General features: G+C 44.8%; 1 protein-coding gene across 1 annotated transcript in view; it reads left to right on the top strand.

Moving 5' to 3' along the window:
• The window catches only part of LOC125023519 (connector enhancer of kinase suppressor of ras 3-like), a 43,187-nt gene that overhangs the window by 11,426 nt on the left and 8,593 nt on the right, over positions 1–23,168 (top strand). The window contains exons 2-15 of the mRNA XM_047610836.1: positions 3,096–3,259; positions 7,101–7,303; positions 8,181–8,268; positions 11,807–11,848; positions 12,649–12,768; positions 12,985–13,044; positions 13,563–13,631; positions 13,729–13,875; positions 15,117–15,241; positions 15,653–15,840; positions 15,944–16,030; positions 17,498–17,748; positions 19,941–19,978; positions 21,520–21,562. Coding sequence (XP_047466792.1) covers positions 3,096–3,259; positions 7,101–7,303; positions 8,181–8,268; positions 11,807–11,848; positions 12,649–12,768; positions 12,985–13,044; positions 13,563–13,631; positions 13,729–13,875; positions 15,117–15,241; positions 15,653–15,840; positions 15,944–16,030; positions 17,498–17,748; positions 19,941–19,978; positions 21,520–21,562 — 1,625 coding nt within the window. The remainder of the gene's footprint in view (positions 1–3,095; positions 3,260–7,100; positions 7,304–8,180; positions 8,269–11,806; positions 11,849–12,648; positions 12,769–12,984; positions 13,045–13,562; positions 13,632–13,728; positions 13,876–15,116; positions 15,242–15,652; positions 15,841–15,943; positions 16,031–17,497; positions 17,749–19,940; positions 19,979–21,519; positions 21,563–23,168) is intronic.

The following is a 23,168-nucleotide window of genomic DNA, read 5'->3' on the forward strand; positions in this document are numbered from 1 at the left end:
GGAGGAAAGGTTCTGTTGTTTATATTGCCAAAAATGTGTGCTTAAGCAGCCTTTAAGTAGGCTGCATAGCTTGAAGGCGTCCCACTGGGTCCGGTTCCATTTGCGTTGTACAAACTGTCCAGTTCTTGCTTGTCCAGCTGTCCTGAAATATGCCTGCTTCAGAGTGTTTATCCATACTTACGCTGAGACGGTTGTGTTGGTAACCTGTTCTGCGCATTATCACAGTTTGTTGAGCTTCAGGTGGTGGGTGGTAAGAAGGACCCCACGGTGAACAGCAGGTGCCCGAGTTAAGAGAGACACTGGCATATGCCACTCACCTCCTACGCTGTGTTGTTGGATCACACACATTCCTCCTTCTTCCTTGTTCACTTTTGATTATATGTGAAAATAGTACGTTGATCAGACGGATTGCACAGACTTATAACAACTTATCTTTCTAACAGTTTTCACTCATGTAAATGCTTATGTTGTTGGATCTCCAGGTTTCCCTAAAAACATTCTATGGAGCTTTTAGAATGAAATTCGTTTAAGTTTGAGGTCCATTTCAGTGCAGTCTGAATGCCTTTGGTAAATTTCTAATCACAATGAGTTTTAGCTCAGCGTTGCAGTTGACATTGGTGCTTTGTGTCTGCGCCTCTGCTTCACAGCTCCGCCCACTTGGTCTGGTCTGAGGACGTTTGCCAAGTGGTTCACAGAGGTCATAAAAGTCCTCCGAAGCGTTTCATCCTTTGCAGGCTTCTGAGAGGCGTTCGCACAGCGCCTCCCCTCTGCTTTCGCTCCTCACAATTCACAATAACGTGACAGTCTATCTCTTTTACTGGGTTTCTCTGCCCTTAATGAAAATTGATAGTCTCACACGCACGCACACGCCCAGGCAGCCATTGATTGGGGCCCAATAAATGTTTTATAAGCCTCGCTGTAAGGACACCCCTTTTTATTCAGGAGGTGTCAATGGCCTGTGTTCCTTCCTTGGGGACCTGAATCTAGTTGGATAGTGTTTCATTTTGCCCTGTTCTCAGTAATTTGTAGCGCTGAAGTTCTTTCTCTGATGGTTTTTTATTCCAAAACTCACTTTACTTCTGGGATTGGATAGATGAGGAGGAAACTCCAATAAATTGAAGTGTCTTTTCAGACTGTTTTCCCGTACCCGGTCTGTTTAGATGATATCACCACTCAGCTAAAGAACACAGATACGACTGAAGCCTTCAGTCTTAGTGTAACTAAAACCTCCACTTTTCCTCTCTGGCGAAGGCGGTGGCACCGTTCCACAGGAAATGCCTTTTTAACCCAGCAGGAAGGAGAAACTTTGCCCCCTCGGGATCCCGAGTCTTTGTTTGCATCTAATCGCATTAAGTGACCGGCCCCAGTGTTTGCATTTGGCTTGGGCTCACGTCGGTGTGGAGTCCGGCCAGCGCTCGGTGCTTTTCTTACAATCTGAAGTAGATCCGCTTGAAATCCGCCGGCCACTCGGGGGTTAAGCTTAAAATTCTCTGAAGTCCCGCCGAACAATTACCGTGCGGGGAATGAGGAGAATGTAATGAGCCTAACCGGAGTTGACTTGCGTGGAGGCTAATGGTTAACAAGTCATGATGGATTTTCCCTTTGATTCACAGGAAATGAACTGAGCTTTCACCTACACAGTATTTTCTCAGGGATTAAAAATGCTGTCAAGTTAATTTTGATAATTCTGAAAAAAGGAACTTGAAGCAACGGCAAAACTGAAGAATTTCCGTAGTTGCTTCACGTTGACCAAAATGACCGAGTAGAGGAGCTCAGAGAAAAATATGAATGCCTCAAGCCTCATGATATGTAATAACCAAAACCAAAAAACTCTGATGACTGACAGAATAAAGGCCTTATCAACACGATGACATTGGTTTAAGCTTTTAATTGTAATTCACCTGCGCTTGTTATATGTCAGCAGTTTGAAACAGTTTACTTTTTAATACGTACATATGTGCTGTATATAGTTATTATGCTGCGTTTTTATTAAATATACATATATCAGCAAAAACATTGTGTTTCTGGCCTTGTTGTTGTAGCACGTGACGACAGTGCTCCAGCGTGGACGTGTTCGGTCAGCGCTGACTCCTGCCATATCGAATACACACAACTATCTCTGTCTTTGCTTTATGCAAACTGTCAGCGACAGATGCACGGAGTGCGTATCACTGAGGCACGAACACAGGAGCGCCATTCAGAAGTACAGCCACGGAACACGCCCAGCGGCTCCTGACTCACGCTTTGAGTTTCATGCGGACGTATCTGCCGATTGTGACATGCGGCTAAAAAGTCACGCTTTCTGCGACTTAAATGTCAAACCGAAAACGGACCTACCTAGGCTCGTCCCGTGCTGGGGAATGTTGTTTGTGTGCGCGCTGTGGCCTGAAAGAGTTTGGGTGTCTTGCAGCTGACAGGTCTTTCAGAGATGCAGGGCGCGGGGCCATGCCGCTGCAGCTGCCCCCTCTCTGTGCACCCTTTGATGGGGAGAGAAGCGGCGCTTACTTCCACACCCACAGCGAAACGCGCTCACAAAAACACATTCATAAAGGCGCATTTTTCCCCCTCCCCTGTTGTCCCAACATTACTCATTGTTCCGCGCGCTGCGTGCATGGGGGCAGTTCTGCGAATTCGTGATGTGTGTCTTACGGTATCAGAAGAGCCAGTTCACTGTAAATTCATGTGAGTTGAATCCTTGTATGTTCAGCGACCGCAGCTGTTGGTAGTGTAACGGTCCAGCTCTTTCATTATTGAGCTCCAAATAGTAGCAAAGGGACGGTCCCTGATACTGGCCCGTTTATTGCAAACACCCACACCCACACTACATCCACACACACACACACAAATATCCATTGTTTAACCAGCCTAACAGACTCAGAAGTCTCAGCCGTTACTCTGTTGATGGCGTGTTTATCTAGCAAAGATCGCGGTCCCACCTGTTCCTTATCTGCAGTGTACATACACACATGGGCGAACGCTAATGGTCCTCGCGACACCTTTGATTTGCACAGGAACAAAGGGGCTTATGAATGACAACAACGCTCCGGCGTGTTTTTAAGGTTTGTCTGCTTTCCCTTTTCGCCCTGTGCGTTCAGGTCTGGACGACAGCTTGCAGCAATACGTCGGCAACTTCGAGCGGGAGAAGATCAGCGGGGAGCAGCTGCTGAAGATCACGCACCAGGACCTGGAGGAGCTCGGCGTGGCCAGGATCGGACACCAGGAGCTGGTGCTGGAGGCCGTCGACCTGCTCTGCGCTCTGGTCAGTACATTTTTAAGAATGTTACAGGTGAAAGCGAGTGAGTTACCTATACCTTTGGGGTGTTAAGGTTAGAGTTAGGTTTTTTTTTTTTAATAAAGTTTTGTTGGCCACCGCCTGCCCTCCCCCCTGTGAGCGTCCATATCCACTCTAAAAACTCAGCCTCTTGTTTCTGGTTCGGCAACTAAAGGGAGCAGCGATGCAGAAGGGATCATAATTTCCCACACAGCTCAGCGGGGTGTGGAGGCACCAAAACACACAAAGAAGCCAGAGGACGACATGAAGAGAAGAGCAGTCTGGTTCAGAGGGGCCTCGGGGCTCTGTTTAGCAGTTTGAAGCTGTGGGAGATTATTAGAAGCAGTTAACAGGGATTCTCCTGTAGCTTGTAGTGGTGGTTTGATGTGTTAATAGATAAGATACATGTAAAGATCCTTCTTTTTCTCTTTTTGCCAACATCAAATACTGAAGATATGTTTGGTTTCAGTCTCAAATGTGCTGACAGAAATATCAGACAACCGTCTTCATTCTCAATGCTGCGGCCGCCTGCGCACCTCAACAGCTTTTGGTTCATTTTCAAGATCTCATGTCCATAGTCATGGCTCCAAGATGAACTTCCAACAAAAATGTCTCGGCCTTCAACTCTCCTGCACGAAGGGAGCGATGAAAACCGTCCACGCTCCCGCTGAAGGAGAACCAGGTTTTCCAGCAGATGGGATCGATTTGGAGTTTTATCACTTCCTGTACCATAAAAGTCCCAGATTGTGGTCCCTGCGTTTTGATCAGTGTCAGCATTTCTGTCTTTATGCTCTCTTAAAATGCTTTACATTAATCTTTTGCAGCATGTTTATTTTTACCCCAAAGAAACTTAAAAGTTCCCTTTTTTTTTCTCCCCCGAACGCTGTTCCCCGCATAGATGCTGAAGTGAAAGCTGTGGGTTAAATATGTGCGAATCAGCTGATTTCACGTCTCGGAAAATTTCCGCATCAGTGATCCGTGTTGTCGGCGCACAAAAGCCATGCATCACTTTTCATTCATCCTGAGCAGATCGGGAGCATTGGTGCTTTATGTCTCATCGCTTTCATCTTATTACCATTGCTTGGCTTTTCTGCTTTGTGATGGAGCAGATAAATTAAGTTACTGAGACGTGCTCTCTGCAGCTGCAGTCGGTAGCTACAACCTTAAGCTGAAATACATCCTCCGACGACCAAGGTCAACAACAACACTCTTGTTTAACTGCAACGGAGACATGCAAATTTCTCTTTCCTTTGAGGCTGTTTTACGACTCTTATCTTCCCTGTTTCTCCCGTCTTTCTAGAAGACGAGATATGAACCTGGCCTTTATCAGTTTAGAGTATGTTATCTACCTGTAACCATTTGAATGTATGTACACACAGAAACACCTGGCGCATATATAGTTCCCTTTTTGCCTCGATGGATTTACTCCTTATGGAATTTGTTCCATATGGTACATTGGCCCACAACCTCTTTTACTATCAAACTAATCAGACCCAGATATTTGTTCATCCCTATAACCTTTTTGCAGTGAAAGTAGTTTTGATCTTTTTGCTGTAATGTTCCCATATAATGTGATGTGAGTTGGTAATCCTCTATATGTGTTTGTAGAGGGAGTATTTGGCTCACTGCGCTGTCACACTTCCTCTTTTTTCTCTGAGACATACGGTCAGGAATTCTGCACTCTCCGCCACCTTTCACCTCTGATCGAAGCCGCGCGGCTAAATGTTTTTTTGTCCGTTAGAGGGTTTTCTCATTAAGAATGAGGCCTCAGCATTACACAGGTCCCGTGGGAGGAAGTGAGGCCCAGATTCAATTAGCTTTAACTGAGGCAAGGTCATTGCTACCGACAGGAACTCAGGCCACCGGCACCCGAAAACCCCCGCACTTTCTCACACTCTCCCCCGACTTTCCCCTGCTTTATTTACTGTTCGGGCTTCCTGTTCAGTTGCTGCTTTGGCTTTGGTCTTATTTATTTATTTATTTTTAAACGTTGAGGCCCGTGTGCTCGTAGTAGCTTTATGTCCTGGCTGTTTCGAACCAAAATCATGACGATTAATGACCGAGCATACAGCCCTGTAGGAAACATTCGTAGTCATGCTTCTCTTCCGCCCACGGTCCAAACTGCTGTCTAGGGACAAAGAAAGAACATTTCAATTCATTTTACTGGACTCCTCTTAGCAGTGATGTATTCTGCAGAGTCCGCGTTGAAACCTAACACATCTTTATTTGTTCTCAGACCCCAGCATCCGTCTCAAAGTCCACTCGCGTCATGTTATTCACGGAAACACATACGTTAGCTGGATCCCAAAGCCACTGAGCGCACAGTATCTAACAGATACACTGTCTTTTTTTTTTATTACTATTGCCCAGTAGTGAATCTGTCCCAAGATATAATGTAAGATGAGATGGTGTGCTCTTTATCCAGACTATAGACATTTGTATCTTTTACAGTCAGATCTGTGATGGCTGCGGTGAGGGCAGGAAGTTCTGTGTTTTGATAGCCGGTCTCCATTTCTCCCAAGGACACTCACACTGCATCAGTATATAGTTTCTTCAAAGTGGTCTGGCTGGAGCTTACACACACACACACAAAAAAAAAGATTCTGCCATGTTTATTGTAGATTAACGCAGTGCCCCTTACAAAAAAAAAAAAAAAAAAAAAAAAACGCTGAAAGAATTTGGCTGGAAATGTTGTTATCGGAATGAAAAATCATATTCGACCGAAACCGACAGATTTTTTCCTCAGACGTGGTTTCTAGCTCAGCTGGCAAACGCAGGACAAAAGCTCGCTGGACATCTGTGAGCTAGTCAGAGCCGGTGTGTGACTCTGTGATTAGCCTGCTAATGAGAAAGCCAGGGGAGACGTTTGATCTGGAAAATGCTCGCGCTAAAAGTTTGAACGTGCGCGCGGCTGATTGAGAATCCAAACCGTCAAATAATCTCCTTTTCATATGTATCCCCTGACTATATTCATGCACCTTCTAATGCTTTTTCAACAATCCCTTTCACACCAGGAGTGGCGTGAGCAAAGCTGCACACAGCTACTGTTTGACTAGTCCAATTATTCCAGTGTTTTCTTAGGGACTAAAATGAGTGAATTGATCTGTATGTTTTTTGAGCGCATGTTGGAGCGTGGCAGTGGAATAAAGGGAGACACTAACCACTTGCAGATCTCCTTTGTTGGTTGCCAAACACGTGTTGTTACACTCCTTGCAAAGCATATTTAGCTGCTGGCATGTCGCACACGGAGCGGCACTGCTGGCAGCGACGCGGCGCCCGGTAAGCTGATATTTTGCCGGGACAAGAGCCAAACTTGCCCTCGTCTGCCTACCTATAGCAAACGCATTATTCCAGTCGTGTTTTTTTCGATCCCAACGCCGAAAGACAGATGCACATTAACCGCAGGTTTCAGTTGACAGCTGGTGTGTGCTGTACTTGGTGACCCTTTAAGATGCTGAGCACGGCTGCTTTGTGCATGTTAACAACCTATAAATTAGAGGAACGCAGCGGCAGGAAGTAACCACGGCACCACAATGCAAACTCTGTCCCACTCGACGGGGCTCAGGTGATGGCACGTGCACACCTTCAACGCACACCCTGGCACAAATCCAGAGGCTGGCGGTGGAACATCACGCCAATGCCTCCCTCACAGACAAGTGCACTTAAATTATATCTGTCAAAGAAATGATTACAGACATTCATTGTGCAGGAAACAACATGTCTTCCTGGGAGACAAAAAAAAAGTGCATCCCTCCGAGGTGTACACCGTGTAGAGTTTTTTCTCATCCTTGCCTAATTTGAAACGTTTGATCTCATTTCGCCGTTTCAGAACTATGGAGTGGAGACGGACAACTTGAAGAATCTGGTCGTGAGGATGAGAGCCGCGACCAACAGCCTGCACATGGCCACGTCCGACCGCAGGAAGAGCCCCGCGTACGACGGGAGCACCTCGCGCAAGCCGCCCAACGACTTCCTGACCTCTGTGGTGGAGCTGATCGGCGCCGCGAAGAGCCTGCTGGCTTGGCTCGACAGGTACGAAGCCAGATGTCACTAAGTGCTGCACGTACCTGAAGGAAAGCGAATGCAGCTCTAGCCCTAGCCCTAGCCCTAGCCCTAGCTCTGACCCTAACCCTAACCCTTTTGGCCATAATGGTCAAGCAGATCATTTTTAAAACACCAGCCACTGCATGTGAACTTAATACTATATGCAGAAACTGGCAGAGTACCCCGTACTCTCTTATTGACCTGCTCCAAACACATTACACCATAAAAGCAGAGCATATTAAGCAGGATGCCAGGATTAAGTGTTAGCTGGCTGAAATTAAGCTTTTTGTAGCAGGCTTGGCTAAATCGGGCGCAATGATGTCATTGTATAAATGATAGCTGCAATGCTGAGATGAGACATTTCTGTGAACTCTGTCAAAGAAATTTTAACCCAGTTTTATTATTTGTTCTTTTAGTTTGTCAGTGTTTAAACAATACTAGTGTGAAATGCTATTTGTTCACCTTCTTTTTTATGGCACTTTGTCTCCTGTTATACTCTCTATATAAAATAGATCCACTTTAGAGAAAGAAAAGTTCTTTCTACACGAAGTTATGTCCCATCCGCAGGTCAGCCCGCTGCTCTAATCAAATATAATCATCCATAATGAGATACTCCAGAGACTGCAAGGTGGTTTCGGGAGTCATTTTGGAGATCATAAGTGTACGTTTTAGATGGAATGAGGGGACAAAGAGGCAGATAGGATATAAAATGGCACCAGAATGGTGACATTCTTGAGTAATAAGTGTTTTTGTGGCCAGTTGCACAAACACAGCCTTCTGAGCGAGGCTTAAAAACTTCAACGCAACGCTGCGATCTGTCGCCCCGTTTCCAATCTTCTCACTTTCTCCCCGTGTCTGCTTGCAGGACGCCTCTTACAGGGATCAGTGACTTCACAGCCACCAAGAACAAGATCATTCAGCTGTGCCTGGAGCTCACCACCACAGTTCAACAGGTCTGCACGCCACTTAGCTCGACAGTACACGTGTAGCCGGCCCCTAGGAAATATGCACACAAACACACACAGCTTTTTTCCACTGAGCACATACCACCCTAGAGGCACAGACATGCAGGATAATGTGTAGGAGAAAAGCGTTATGGGAAATGTGGTCTGGCAGCCATGACAGAAGCCCGAAGCCAGCAGTCTGAGCGCTATTATTGCAAAAACTGATGTTTTTCTTGGGATCTTTTCCTCCTCGCGCTGGCTAATGAGGAGACCCCCTCGCTGTGGGGACGTTTAATGGTAAACGTCGCTTTTGTGTTTGCAGTTTCATAAAACCCACGAGCGCTCTTTTAAAGGCGGCTGCCAACATTCCCCAGGCCGCTGTACTCCTTCAGCCATGTGGTTCCTGTTTTTGCTGCTCCGAGATGCTCGCAGTGGGAGACCGAAGTGTCTGAAAGTAAATTCCTGCGTGTAGGTTTTAATGCAGGGATGAGGAGGCGGCGCTTCTGACTGCCAGAAAGATGGCTAACAGATAAACCCGGAGCAGCAGCAGCAGCAGCAGCAGGAGCAGACGTCCTTTGTATTCCACTACTTTCTGCAGAGAATTGCTCTGCCGTTGCATCATGGTACAATTTGCGGCCCGTTTCATGCAACCAGTGGCGGTGGGTCATGCATACAGACTTTTAAACAAACGGAGCTGGTGAGTTTCGTCAGGAGTCGTAGCGTCTGTATGTGTATTTTATCCCCTCATGGGCTTATCTTAAGCAAAGCCTACAAGAAACTCATTTTACGCTCAAGGTGAACGTGACTGCTTAGACCGCAGGTGTCATTTTTTAGAGGGTTATTGCATCAAAATTAATTCCTTTCCCAGAGTGCCTATTTCCCAGCTAAAGTCTGGGATTTCAGCAGCTCCGGTGATTTACTGTGGGTGTCTCGGTCGTGGCCGTCCAGGAGAGCGGGGGGGGTATCCATTTCTCACTCTGCCATTTGAAGTTGAGAGGTTGTAGTGCAGAGTAAACTCCTGGTAGGTGCTGAAAGAGTCTCGTAAGACTTCGGCGATTAGTTTCCTCTCGCAGCTGGAGGATAGATGCAGTTTTAGCTTTAAAGCAAGTCAGATGAGGGAGGCCTATTTCTAATCCCGCGATTTAAACATCTAGGCTTTTAAAGGCACCTGACTTGCTTCTCATTAGCCGGGAGCATTCGGTCGCTTTATTTTTTCCTTACTCCTGGGCCTGCATGCGAAGCACTGGTTAATAAAAGAGGTTGCACGTCAGTCTGCCACAGTGATTAGTTTTATGATGGGGGAGGACGGCGTGAGGTTTGCCCGGGCCGTTCATGAACTTCAGCCAAGAATTAGGGCTTTTCAGATCACACAATTTATGTGTTCTGCCTGAATGCAGCCTGTGTGTACGCACACAATGAGGCACGGCTGTAAAACCGTGAACGCATCGCCCATCTTGGCCGACCCAACGGCCTGCAGGTCGTTGTCTTTCAAAGAGTGCGTTTTTCATCGGTCCCCCGGGTCTTTTGTTCATGCCTCCCGCTTGTGCATGTGAAGTTTATTTCTTTGTTTTTTTTTTTAAAGTAGAAAAACAGATTCCGTCGTGTAGGCTCAAAACTGGGATTCATGAAGTGCATCCATCAGCGCGTTCATATATTGTTACCATATGACTGTCAGGATGTCAGACGCTGCAGTCCGTGGCCTTTATTTGCCACTGGTGTAAAATCAGTCCAGGTTACCGCGCCGTGCCAGCGCTCCTCTCTCTCAGCCACTTCATTGCTCGGCCATGTAAATCCGCTCTGGTGGCAGATCAAAGGCCCGGAGAGCTGCACACGGAGTCATCTGATCCACACTGGTTGTGGGATCAAGTCCATAATGTGAGGGATCAGTACACACAGGGAATTGTCCCTCAGCCTCTCACAGCGCTTAGTTTAGGATCTGGCCCCTGAGATGCTAAGAAACGGGAGAACTTTTGATGTTGCGCGCAGATCTTCGAGGGATTTCGTGTTTAGACATGATTTGCTACCGAGAAGTAAGAGAAACGTTGTGTAAATATGAAAGAGACAACTCATGTCTGTAGCTCATAATTACACTGTTTTACTTCATGACCTCTAAACAGCGAAATATGTATTTTTAGTTCATCCCTCTTGGCGCAGTCAACGGTTTAGTCATCCAAACATGGGCCCGTTTAAAAGAAAAATGCAGTTGCTTGTTTACATAAGAATTTATGCAATTCCCTCTGAAACCGCAGTACATTCTTGACTGACATAAATACATTGTATGGAAACATGATTTTGGGACATGAGCATGATTATTGTAAGTCAAATTATTATATTGTTTTTTTTTTCCTACCTTGAATTTATTTCATCTCTTCTGTTTTCTGCTCGGTAAAGTCACATGTATAATACATAAAGCAGCAGAGCTCAGAGCTTCAAGCGGGGATTCAAACACAGATTGAAAAGAATATTTTAGGGAAGCTCAAGATGCGTCGTGCCTCGATGTGAAGCCGTCGCTCACGGCCACGGAGAGACATGCGAACCTCGCGAGCGCAAACAAACCAACAGGACGACGAGGCCAAGTGCGTTTGAAAACACACGCTCCCCTTTAGCCCGGTGGAATGTGCAAGCTATGGAAATATGGGGAGAAGCAGCTCGACCCCCATTCGCTGTCTGCACAATGGATTTACAAAGAGCAACAGAGCAGGCTTTATGCACGACACATGCCAATGCACGTCGCTGGGACCGTAAGGGCTGCAGCTCCAGTTTATTTTGTGTTGACAAAGGCTTGTGGATTGTGAGGGCTTTTCCAGACACAGAGACTTTATTCTTTTGTGCTCTCAGGTTTTGACAGAAGCATTTCACCTGTGTTTTGACGGATGACTTCCCTTGGGTCATTTCCAGCACACGGCCATTTTCATGAGCGGGCAGCCCCCACCACCACCACCACCACCACCAGCAGCAGCACATTCACTGTGAACCCCCTTCCCTCTAACCATTGGCCCGTCCACAGTTGTCAGGGGGAGGCTGTTGCCTCAGCTGTGTCAAGTCCAGCTGCATGAAAGCTATGTTGGGAGACTCTGAGGAGACGGAGGACAGTTTCCCGGCTGACTTTGCAGATTTTATCGGTGGCTCCTTCGTCCGGTCACAGCTATCGTCTTGTTAGACTTCCACACACTTGCGACTCTAAAAAGCAGAGTTGCTTTCAAAACGTTGGAACTGGTTGGATGGTTTTCTGAACGCATGATCACATGTTTCCCTACACGTTGTTAGCTGCTACCGCTCAAGTGTTCATATAGTTTTCACGTTCCAGTATAGTAAACTTAACCACAGAGGACATTATGTGATTTTAGCATCCACATAATTTAGGCAAAGAGGTCATTTAAAACGAAAAGCTGTTTATTTGTGGCCGTTCTATGTGAGAAAATGTGATTGTATTTACTCTGCCCTGATACTTTCTTTCTTTTTCTCATACCGTTGACTCATTTCCTCCTCTTCCCTGTTGTTTACTGTTCTCAAGCCTAATCTGCCATCATTGTCTCCTCTGGAACAGGACTGCAGTGTTTACGAGATGGAGGAAAAGATCCTGGAAGTTGTAAGTATGCTGTAGCTCTACTTTTTGTTTCTCATATTGTAAACTAAACGAGACCAAGACTTTCCCATAAAGCGGCAAAAGGTAATTTAAGTCTTTTTAGGTAGAGATCGTGTGACATGCATTCAGCGGGAAGGGTCAGTTTTCTGAGTGAATAGAGTAGACCGGTCCATAGGATCCTGGAGGAGGAGGCGGCTCTAATACGCCCCAGCCATCAATCAGTGTTTCCTGTTGCTGACACTCTCCAGACTCCATGGGCCTACTCAACACTGGGCCTACTCTAGCCCAAAGACAACAATGGAGTCATCTTTGTCCCATCCTTTTGTACTCCCTTCTTTTTGTCTACGTTCTTTTCTTTCTATATCTATATGCATCTTATTTGTCCTCATTTTTTTGTTCTCGTGTTTTGGGCTTTTCCTTAAGCACAGCTCCACGTCAAGTTTAAAGCGCTGGCTTTAAACAAAATGCTCCAGAGTAAAAAAAAAAACCCTCTAATGATGACAAATTACAGTTTTTGCCCTTTAACGAGTGAGGAACAAAGAAGGGGTGTGTGCGCAGGACTGTTTCAGTGTTGTGCGTCCACTGTTACATCCGGTTAATAGCAGTCTAATAGTGCCTGTTTGCCCATTAAGCTTCGCAGTAGACGTACACAAACAAAGAGGCATGTAGATAGGGAGTAGTTTAACAAACGATGAATGATGTAACCTGTAAACCGCACAATAACTCCACTGACTACTATAGGAATAATGCTCCACTGGAGGCTTTTTATACCCACGTTGCATTTTCTGCCTTTTCCTCTGCAGTCTAAGATTTTGAACAACATCTGCGATCAGACCGTGAGAACCACCTCTGACCCCCTGATGAGCCAGTCCGCCTGCCTGGAGGAAGTGCAGCTGACCGATATCAATCCAGGCGAGGGTCTGGTGAGGACTTTTTTTTTCTTTTTCTTTTTTTGATGAACTGTAAACTTGCTGTCTGCTCCTCCTTGGAATCGCTGACCAGGAATGTGTGCAATGTGTGTCAAATTGTGGCCTTCACATCTCTGGCATACACTTGTCTCCCTCAGGGAATATTGTGTTTTTTTTACCCGAATCATAAATAAAGGTTTATTGTTTTTTGTTTTGTTTTTTTAAATTCAGGGAATGTACATCAAGTCGACATATGATGGGTTACATGTCATCACTGGAACCACAGAGCATGTAAGTATAACAGCTCGCTGACCAGTGAATATATTCAGCCTCTGAACACAGAGGTACGCTCAGTCTTAAAAACAAAGCTGACATAGCTTCGCTCTCCTCCTCCTCACCTTCCTCTTAACTCTCTTGTAACGATATCTGAAGGAGTTAAGAGTTGCTCATCTGTAAAGGGAATACCTTCTTAACTACCGTCCTACCTTTTCCCCGCACTGAGGCACTCAGCCGGTCGCTGACTAACGTGCCAGCATCAATGCCACGGTTGGAACCATACGCCTCCGGTCCCTAATCATGAATCAGAACCTGAATCATCATAAATAATGACTCGTTAATCCCGTTTGGCGTGCGTGTGACACAAAAACAATTCAACTGATTGTCATACACAGAGGGAGGCGTTTTCTTATGACTTTGAACTCTGGGCTGTTTGTTTATCAGATTTCCTTTTTGAAACGAGAGTTGCGAAGCCAGACAGTTGGAATCAGGCCGAATAAAAGTTAATGAAAGTGCGTGCATTTGTTGTTTAGTCGCCTGCAGACCTGACGAGGAAGATCCACGCAGGGGACGAGGTGATCCAGGTTAACCAGCAGACAGTGGTGAGTGTAACATTTTACATATTTGCACTTAAACTGAGCACATAGTGGGGATTTTAATAGAGCTGAGTGTGTGTGTTTTTTGCGTTCTGTTAACCAGGTGGGCTGGCAGCTGAAAAATCTTGTTTTCAAACTGAGGGAGGACCCTAAAGGCGTGGTTCTACTTCTTAAGAAGAGGCCCACAGGCACAACAGGTTTCACCCCTGCTCCACTTAAGAACATGCGCTGGAAGCCTCCAGTACCTCAGGTACATGCACACACGCGTTCACGTGTACGCACGTCCTCCTTTCTTCCTCGAATATAAACAAAACCCTGTGCGACTAATCATTGTCAACCAATTATCAGCTTTTTAGGGAGTTGGTTCCAAAGCAGCAAGTTTAGACAGAGCCACCCAGAAAACGCTGCCGGCTGTATTGAATGCCACATTGAGTTTTTCTTGGCGCACAACAATGGAGGCAAACAAAGTCCTGTGATGTCACTCAGTCTTAGAGATAAAGCTGCCCGCTTCTTGTGTTTGTGTCTGCTTAGCTCGTATTAGGTGCTATTAAAAGACAATAATAGGATTTAAATATTGTGTATGGGTGCTCTTTATTTTCCCAAAGAAAGGTCAAAGGATGCTGAGCCAATAAGGTTATGTGAGTGTAATCCAATTTGCTATCCATCATCATGTGAACACATTAGGCTTAACCTAGCCACATCTCTGCACCTGAGTCCCTCCTAAAGGACGAGGCAGCAACAGGCCAAACCTCTGGCACTGTCTTATCATGCGCAGCCTGCTTTATAGCTGAGAGGGCGAGATGAGATCATATCAGTAAGGAGTGGGCTTCTCAGAACAACAAAGAGCCTCTGAACACAAAGGTGCTCAATGTCGGCATGTGTGCGAGCTTCTTGTCTTAACAAGTTGACAGCGATATCAGAGGTAGCCATCTCAGTTTATCTGTGATAATACGGCTCCAGACGGAAAAGGCAGAGACAAATCGTCACCCTCGTACGAGAGTGAATGACACTCAGCTTTGTATTAGTGGACAGTATCTACACATGGCAGCTATTTGGAGAAGAAAGGAGAGGAGTGATTCAAGAGATCATCGGTTGGATGTTTAGTTTGTCATTACTGTATCTGCAGATGTATCATCTTCTCCGAAGAGACGAGTCGTACATTTAGCCAAGGACACAGTGTTGTTGAGTGTTGGGAAACATAACTGTGGGAAATGAGTGCGTGCCTCGCAGGCTATTTTGGACTTCACTCACAATCTTTCCATAGCTCAAACAAGAACGTTTATGCTCAGTGAAATGCACACGAGCACTTAAACGTCTCACCACATCTGGGGAACTCCTCCCATTTGCCAGCAAGTCATATTTAGTTTTAATGTGAGATTTGACGAAACGAGAACGGGTGATATACATTCGGTGAGAAGGGATAGGTCGATGCATGCCGTAGATCATATCAGAGAGCTTCTCTCAACTAATTGTCGTGCTGTATTTTTTCAGACTAATTCCTCCCTGATCAGAGCCCAGTCTCCATGCGGCTCAGCTAATGGGTCGACCAAAAAGGAGAAGCCAGCTATCTTGGACTTGTACATCCCCCCTCCTCCTCCAGTGCCCTACACCCCACGGTGAGCCGCCCTGTTTTACCTGCACTGCTTACTATATGTTTATTTTATTGATTTTAATGCAGCAGGTTGAGCTCAAAAACTTAAGAAAAAGTATTAACCAGTGAAACAACTTTAGTCAGAACTTTAAGGCTGGTGGATAATCACCTCACCTCTTCCCCCTGCTACTGCACATTTGTTGTTCTTGTCTTCAACCCACTCCGCTCCCACCACTCGTAGTCCTTATGCAACGAGGAGTGTTTCACCATCCACAACTTTGTGATATTCATTTCACTGAAATTAGACTTGGGCCATTAACATAACATCGCTCGCCTACAAATCATTGTCATTGTGTTGTGCTTCTTTGTACAGTTACTCTGCGGAATGTCACGTTGACCTGTGATTAAATAAACTGTGATCTGTTCCTTCACGCAGAGAGGCGAGAACGGAATCCTTCTCCAGCATTGCTAAGAAAACAAAGGGCTCTGAGTCACCCAACTCCTTCCTGGACCAGGAGAGCAGACGGCGCTGCACAGTCGCCGATTATGACAAGTTGAGCGTTGGCTGTCCCATCGAGGCCAACGTGATACAGCCCAGGATGAGGGAGCATAAGCCCTCGCGTGGTCAGTAGTAGCCTCTCATTGGGGATGTTCCACTGACAGATACTGAGTGAACATGTAGTCAGTTAAGTTGTGAAACTCACAAATATAAAACTCTTGTCTTAAGGTAAGCCTCGGCCACTGTCCATGCCAGCGGACACCTGCGTTGGAATATATGATCCTTATGCTAAACCCTGGGCTCATGGAAGGAAAGGTATGTTTTTTTCTTGGATTTGTTTGTATAATACCATCTGGAACATCATATTTTAAATGTGCTCACATTGGTTTATTATGAAATATAATACCACCCTCAACCCCACCTTTAGAAGCATATTTGTAACACAGATCTTAGAAGAACCATAGAATTCCTCTTACTAAATATAAGAAGAGACTAAATTTATTGGTGAATAACTTAAAATGCCAGCAAGGAGCGTTTAAACTATTGAATGTAATCTTTTAAAAAAGATCTAGTCAAATCTGGAAGAGCTCTCTGATAAGAGGAGTGTAGGAGCCACAATAGAAATACATTTGAATGTATGCTGTGATGCGTGTCTATAAATAGGAACTAATCTCTAGGGCATCAGGTGTTCCACCCGGAAGGAAAACTGTTCTCTAATTTTTAATTTCTCTTTATTTGGGATTAGTAGGACCTAATAACCATAAATCATGGTTCATCATCTTTGAACAGGAAGTAATTTTTAGAAAAAACGATGTCCTCATGTGTGGACACTGGGATTATTTTATATATTATTATTAATATAAATATTATATCAATATCATAATAAAGTCACCAATATGTAATAAAATATAAAACTGTTAATTCTCATGTCTGAACATTGCTGTGCAAAAGCAGAATTGCAAATAATGAAGTCCCAGCGTCCTCAATCAAGTACTTGCAAATAAGCAAAGTTACAGCTCATTGCTATTGATAGAATTTGTGTTTTATATTAAAGTAGAAAAGTTAATAAGCACAAATAAACAAGTAAACTGTAAAACTGAGGTTTTGTATCTTGTAGGCTTTTTGTTAAATTACTTCTATCGTGTTTTTACACCATGAGGATAAAAGTTTAAATGAAGAAGAGTAAGAGGCTCCCACAAACCTAAAACTTAACGTCCCCATACGAGGACACGGGGTCTCAGGAGGTTAAACACTGAAGTAGCATTTGGCTGCAAGAATTAGTGGACAGTTCATTCGCATTGTGGTGTTTAATTATGTTCGAGATCTTTGGAAACTAAAGTTCCTTGAGTGTGCAAAATAACAGCCTGTCTCCAACTGTGTTTTTATTCATCTGTAAGACCAAAGCGTCAGTTAGAGTTCCGGCGCGGTGACACTTCAGCGGCTTAAAGCGTTGGCTGAGCTTCCATAAGGAGGTTAAATCATTAAACACGAGCTTTCTCATCATGTTACACATTTTATACGCAGTCTTGTTTGCCAGCCTAAGAAGAATGCCGTGTGTTGCTGCAAGTATTTATGGGCTCTCTGATGACAACTTAATGAGGGGGCTTGTAGAATTCACATTAATAATACTTGGCAAAACCTTATTCAGTGTATGATTGAGGACTCTGTGGTCTGCCTGTACTCGTTCAGTGTTATCAGAGAACAGATGGATGACAACTTATGGTTCTTAGCACCCTGCACTATTGAAAACATCTCCTGTTAATACTTGTGCGTCTGCTCCAGGTGAAGACCTCCTGTACAGATACCTGAGCAACGAGCGGATCCCCACCATCGCCGAGGAGGCGCCCGCGGTGTCTCCGCCCTACAGGCCCGCGGGGGAACGCCACCTCGTCCGTGTGGACCACATCCGGGGCAGCCGCTACTACTCCAACTCAGACCTCCACAACAGCGCCACCATCCCCTACCAGGACGACGTGAAAAAGGCCCCCGTAGCCCCCATCTCCAAGCGCACGTCGGCAGAACGCTCACTACTGGTCAGTTGGATCACGCGGCTTAAGCTATTGACTCACTGATGATGTGCTTCCTGTCCGGGGCTTCCTGTTCCTGTCTTGTGTCCTTCTTCAGTGCCTTTGATATCTAACGTCCAGCTGTCTTTTTGGCAGCTTCGGGCTTTCTCACACTCCTCTCTCCCCAAACCTCCATACTTCCCTGGTGTTACTACTACTACCAACTACTACTCCTCAACCAAACTTGCTTTTGTAGTGCTCACCACATTAAGTCATTGAACCTTTAACACTGCCCACAACCCTCATCTCTGACCATGAGCCTCAGCCTCCAGAGGACACAGCTTGTTTCAGTTTAGAAAACTTTTGCCTTGTGTGCTGTTTATGGACTTTATTGCTTTATTATGCTCTGTACATATTAAGTTATATCATGTTTCATTTCAAATCTGGTACCGTTATTTAATACTTTAGACACTGTTGTTTTCAAAAAAAAAAAGACTTGCCTGATATCCCTTCATATGTGCTTCATTGGTTTTTATTTGGATAAATAATTTATAAGTGAATAAAACTGTGTAAAAATGTTAGCGAAACTGCTTTTGTTTTCCTGTAACTTTTTTGTTTTTCATTATCCGTTAAGCTACCGTCATTACCGTCTGCCAATGGTTGCCTCTTGTAAGCTATGCACAAGATTTTGACTTCAGTTGACTATGCTGCATCGGTTAGCCGAAAGGGTGTTTATATCTTGTCGATAGCAAATATATGTGCATGTTTTAAGGCTATGCACTCCACTCACTAAACTTTTATATCCTGTGTTTCAGTTTACTCTGCAGTCACCCACCTAAAGGGCCTATGCTATATGTACAGCTGGTTGACAGTGATGACTGGTCTTTTAAAGCCAGTGTTTTTGAACCAATCTTTTAGGACACGCAGGTCGAACGGCCTTCTGTTAGCTCGCGCAGATCAGACAGAATGACAGTATTATATCAGAAACTGCAGGGAAGACGTGTCTGTTGTTGCTTTATCTGCCTTTTTGTAAGATTTGAATAGCGTTTTATTAAAAATTGGAGTTCATTTCAGTGAATTTTTTGTATTGTCTTTATTTTACCAGTGAATGAGAAATGACTGCTAACTATACCGTAGCACATGGGCTGGCATTTGTTTTCTGTATCCATACATACTTAAATGAGATACTTAATTAATATTGCAGCTATTTGTATATGAAAGGCAGCTTTAGTCCCCACACCGTCTCTCTAAACTGCTTTGACCTTTGAGCTAAACCCTGCTTCTGCTTTTTAAGCATGTGGTGAAATGGGATAGCTTATGTCAAGTTACCTTTTCTCTCCATCTCAGACCGTGATGGTTGTGCAACCACTTCCCTCTTTGATGAACTCTAAAGTCCAGCTGGGGGACCATATGGTCAAAGTGGGTTTTTTTTCCACCAGGGGATCTTTGTCCTGCACATATGTTGTCCTTTAAACATTTAAACTGCAGGTTAGGATTACCTGCCCATTCGTTTCTATTGATTTTGAAGACCCTGAGAAGGATCAGCAGCTTTCATTAAGGAACTGAAGATCTGAGCTGCCACCAAGGATAGCCCACCGCTCTCAACTCTCCGCCCGTGTTTTTTTTTTTTTTTTTTTTTTTCTCCGTGCATGTATTTACTGGTCGAGAGGAGGCTCTTTTCTTATCTGTCCTTCACTTCTTCTTCCCCATGCCTTGCTCTGCCCAAGCTTGCTGAGCTGTAGTCTCCTGCGGTCCCCACTAATTTGCACTTTCCGAAAACCTGTGGTCTGCCTAAATGCTACCTGCGCTCTGTTTAAACCACTGCATAAGTTTGCTAACCACTAACATTTATGCCTGCACATCACACATGTTTACAAGCGAACAGAACTATTACTAGTGCGTGCATGTGGATGAAAACGTTCTGTCTTTGTTAAATACTTCCTTTATTTCTTCAACCACTGATATGTATAAGTGGATGCAAAGAATGCTTTGATTTGTAAACACTGTCGCGTGCTTTTGAGCGCATGTATGATTTAATTCCCTGCGAGTAAAGATAATTCACTTTCACTGTTAAATTTAAGGTGCGACCACACAAACGATTGCAGCTACTTTAAAATAATCACAAAAGGAGAACTAATCTGAAGGTTTGTTGGTGTGTCTCAGGCAAACTGAGGCTTTCAGAGCTCACGCGTTAACATTTAAATCTTTATGTATCGCAGGGATCTGACTGGCACTCTAGCAGTGACTTCCTCAACCGGTGAGTTCCTCTTCCACACACACACATACAAACACACAGAGTGTAGCCTATAGGTCTTCAACAGGGGGTTCACAAAATCTTTGGTTGATTAGATATTTTTATATACTTATTTTGGTTTTCGCCCACAAATTTAAATTTCTTTAGATACACGTTGAGTCCAACATGTTTTAGTAAAGAGCTAAATGGAGGCAGAAGACTAAGTACCTCCTGTACACAGTAGGCCCCGCCCCTATCGATGCTGAGACGGCGGCAAATCACACATTGAAAAATGGAAGAAAAAAATGAATACTTGCTTTTATGATCAAGGAAAAAAAAAATTCCGAGCTTTACACGCCTGACTTTTCACTTTTGAATTCATTTAGAGCTCGTTATTCAGCCGAATGATAGCGTTTGCAAACACATTTGTCTCTCTGGACCTCCGGAAGCCAACATCTCCCACGCACCGACGTGTCCGTCCACCTCCGAAACACAATCACATGCTGAGGAATCTTCACAAATGTCGCTCATATGACAGATCCTGATTCTTTTTCCAACTATAAATAACCCATACCCCGCTGCGATACATGACGACAATCGAGGATTGCTCCTCCGTCTCCAGATCCCCTGGATCCGCTCAGGTCTCGGATGTAATGCCTGAGGAGGCGTGACTCCCCACATTAACGCATTAATCGCTGACTAAAATGCCTGGCTCGGTAACCCCACCTTTCCCCGGCACTTCTATTCTGAGAGCCTCCCACCAGAGCATCACATCCGGTTTATTGCACGCTTGATCAAAACACATCACTCACATTTGCCACACCTATTAGATGCTATAGTAAAGCAGATGACTCATGGCTGCTGGTGTTTCATCAACGTGTGACACCGGTGAAGAAAATGGTATTTGACTGACAGCGGGTGTAATCAAGTGTCATATTAATTTTGGTTTATCAGGCCGTGAAAACAAACCCGTTTCTTTTCTCACAAGAAGGAATAAAACGGGATGACGCATCAGGTGTCACAAGCGTCGCAAACAAGCTTAAGCGTGCAAAAAAAAGGAGGCCAAGATGTGAACATTTACAGGGTATAGGAGGAGGAGAGCGAAAAAAAATGTCAGCAATCAAAAGGCAGGAAAGAAATGAGTCAAATTCATACTCTGAAATTGCAGGGTGAGGCCCAGCTGAGGTAAATTGAGTATTCTGAGCATTGGGAATGAGCTTCTCGTCTGCCCATGCCGCTGTGGCTGGTTTCCAAACGTATTATCAGGAGCACTGGTACACCAGCTAAACACCAACCCTTAGACGGCCTCCGTGGACGCGCCGTCTTTGTTCAGGCCAAATCAAAGTGAGCCGGATTGGAACGCAGATAAAGATAATGAGTGGTTATGAGTAAACTGGGAAGCAATGAGTGTGTTTTGGAAGTTTTTAAAAGACACTTTTGTCCGAGCCAAAGTATGATGATGTTGGCCAAGGCTGCTCGGCGCATGAGATTAATTTATGTGGCGCGTTCCGAAAGCCTTTCGACTGCTGTGTTGACTTTTAACGTATCCGTCTTGCTTCTTGCAGGTATAACCAGCCGCACATACGATCCTGGTCCTTCTCTCAAGCTGTAAGTAACACGTTATCACCGCATCCGACACACAATCTGTGAAATCACCTCCTTATATCTGAGTTCGCTGCGTGTACAGTGCGATTTGCGGAATGTGGCTGGCCTCAGCGGGAGGCGTTGAAACCGAGACCCTCAATTACATCCTCATTACATCTCACATGGAGATAAAAAAGCACCAGCCCGATCTCTGTCACATACAAACCACCAGAAAGTACGCAGAAATTCAACCGGCGGATCGTGTTCGTCGTGTGAAAGGACTTCATTGACGAACAGGCCTCTGCTCCTCTGAATCTACTCCCTGAAGCTTCACTGCCAAGTTAGCACCTTCGCTCTGTGTTGATCCAAACTTATGACAGTCATTGTCCTCAGAGGACTCGTCTTAACGACTGTGGTGATCCCCGGGTTTTTTCCACCATGAGGTTGACATTCGATACTTGAAATGAAATAATTGGATTGGCATGGAATTTTTTTTTTATATACATATATATAAAAGTTCCCCTGAATTAATATAGCCTTTAAATCTGTAAAAAATCCCCAGCAGGGTAAATTGTAAATTTATATCTTGCACTGTCAATGCTTTTTCATTTTGTACGTATTATATTGTCAGTCTTCGCCTTACTTTGCTGAGTGCTAAATCTGCAAATGTTATAAATCCATGCTAACCAATCCCACTAACCAAAAATGGTGCAGATAGAGACTACAACAGCAGCATGTTAGCATTTAGCTCGAAGCACTTCCTTACACAGCTGCAAATAAGGCTTTGGTTTTGGTGTTCCGGTGGAAAATTGATCGTGTCCCAGCTAGTTTTGGCAGATGTGAAAAAGAAACAACAACTAGTATAAACTGAGGATTGTTTTTTAGTGTCTCTTCACACACAGAGACATGTACTACATAACCACTATGGATTGCTGTGGATCCCTCAGTGGCACATGCCACTCATACACCTCCACAGGGGTCAGATGGATTAGGCGCATAGTCGGTCGTGGCAAGTGAACAAGTGACATTTTGACAGATTTATGATCCATTTGCGACCTCATGGTTGCACCAAACAAGGAAACCTTGACCCTGCTGTCAGCCATTCATATAGGATAGAGTATATAGGACACTGTCGTTGTGTAAAGTATACAGGTATGACAGCCACAGCCAACCTCAACCGCTACCAAAATCCTGGTTTAGTGTCTATTGATACTGCACTTAGAGCTTCACTGAAAAAAAAAAAAGATCTAAACCAAGGTCGCAATAATTTCCAGGTCAACCGGCCGGGCCACCAAACTGAGTGAGCTAGAATCTGATATCATTTCCAGCCCCGCACGCCCTTCCCCCCCTTTACACTGTGTGAGATTCCCCCGCCGAATAATAGCCACTCTGTACTCTCAGTTTCTGGGTGGGACAGTGGGGGCCGTTAACTAAGTGCCATGACAATTCTCAGCATGGATCGTGATGGGAGATTGAGTGCTACAATGGTGTGACCAATCAGCGTTCCCCTGAGTCCTGGAGGCCTTTGACTCGAGTCGCAGGCAAGATTACCTCACTTCCACCAAAACACGGTTTTGGCTAAAAGCCTCTTTAAATCACCCCCAAAGTGACACGCTGAGGCGTTTCTCTC

This window comes from Mugil cephalus, chromosome 17, assembly GCF_022458985.1.
Source record: "Mugil cephalus isolate CIBA_MC_2020 chromosome 17, CIBA_Mcephalus_1.1, whole genome shotgun sequence".
NCBI lineage: Eukaryota > Metazoa > Chordata > Actinopteri > Mugiliformes > Mugilidae > Mugil > Mugil cephalus.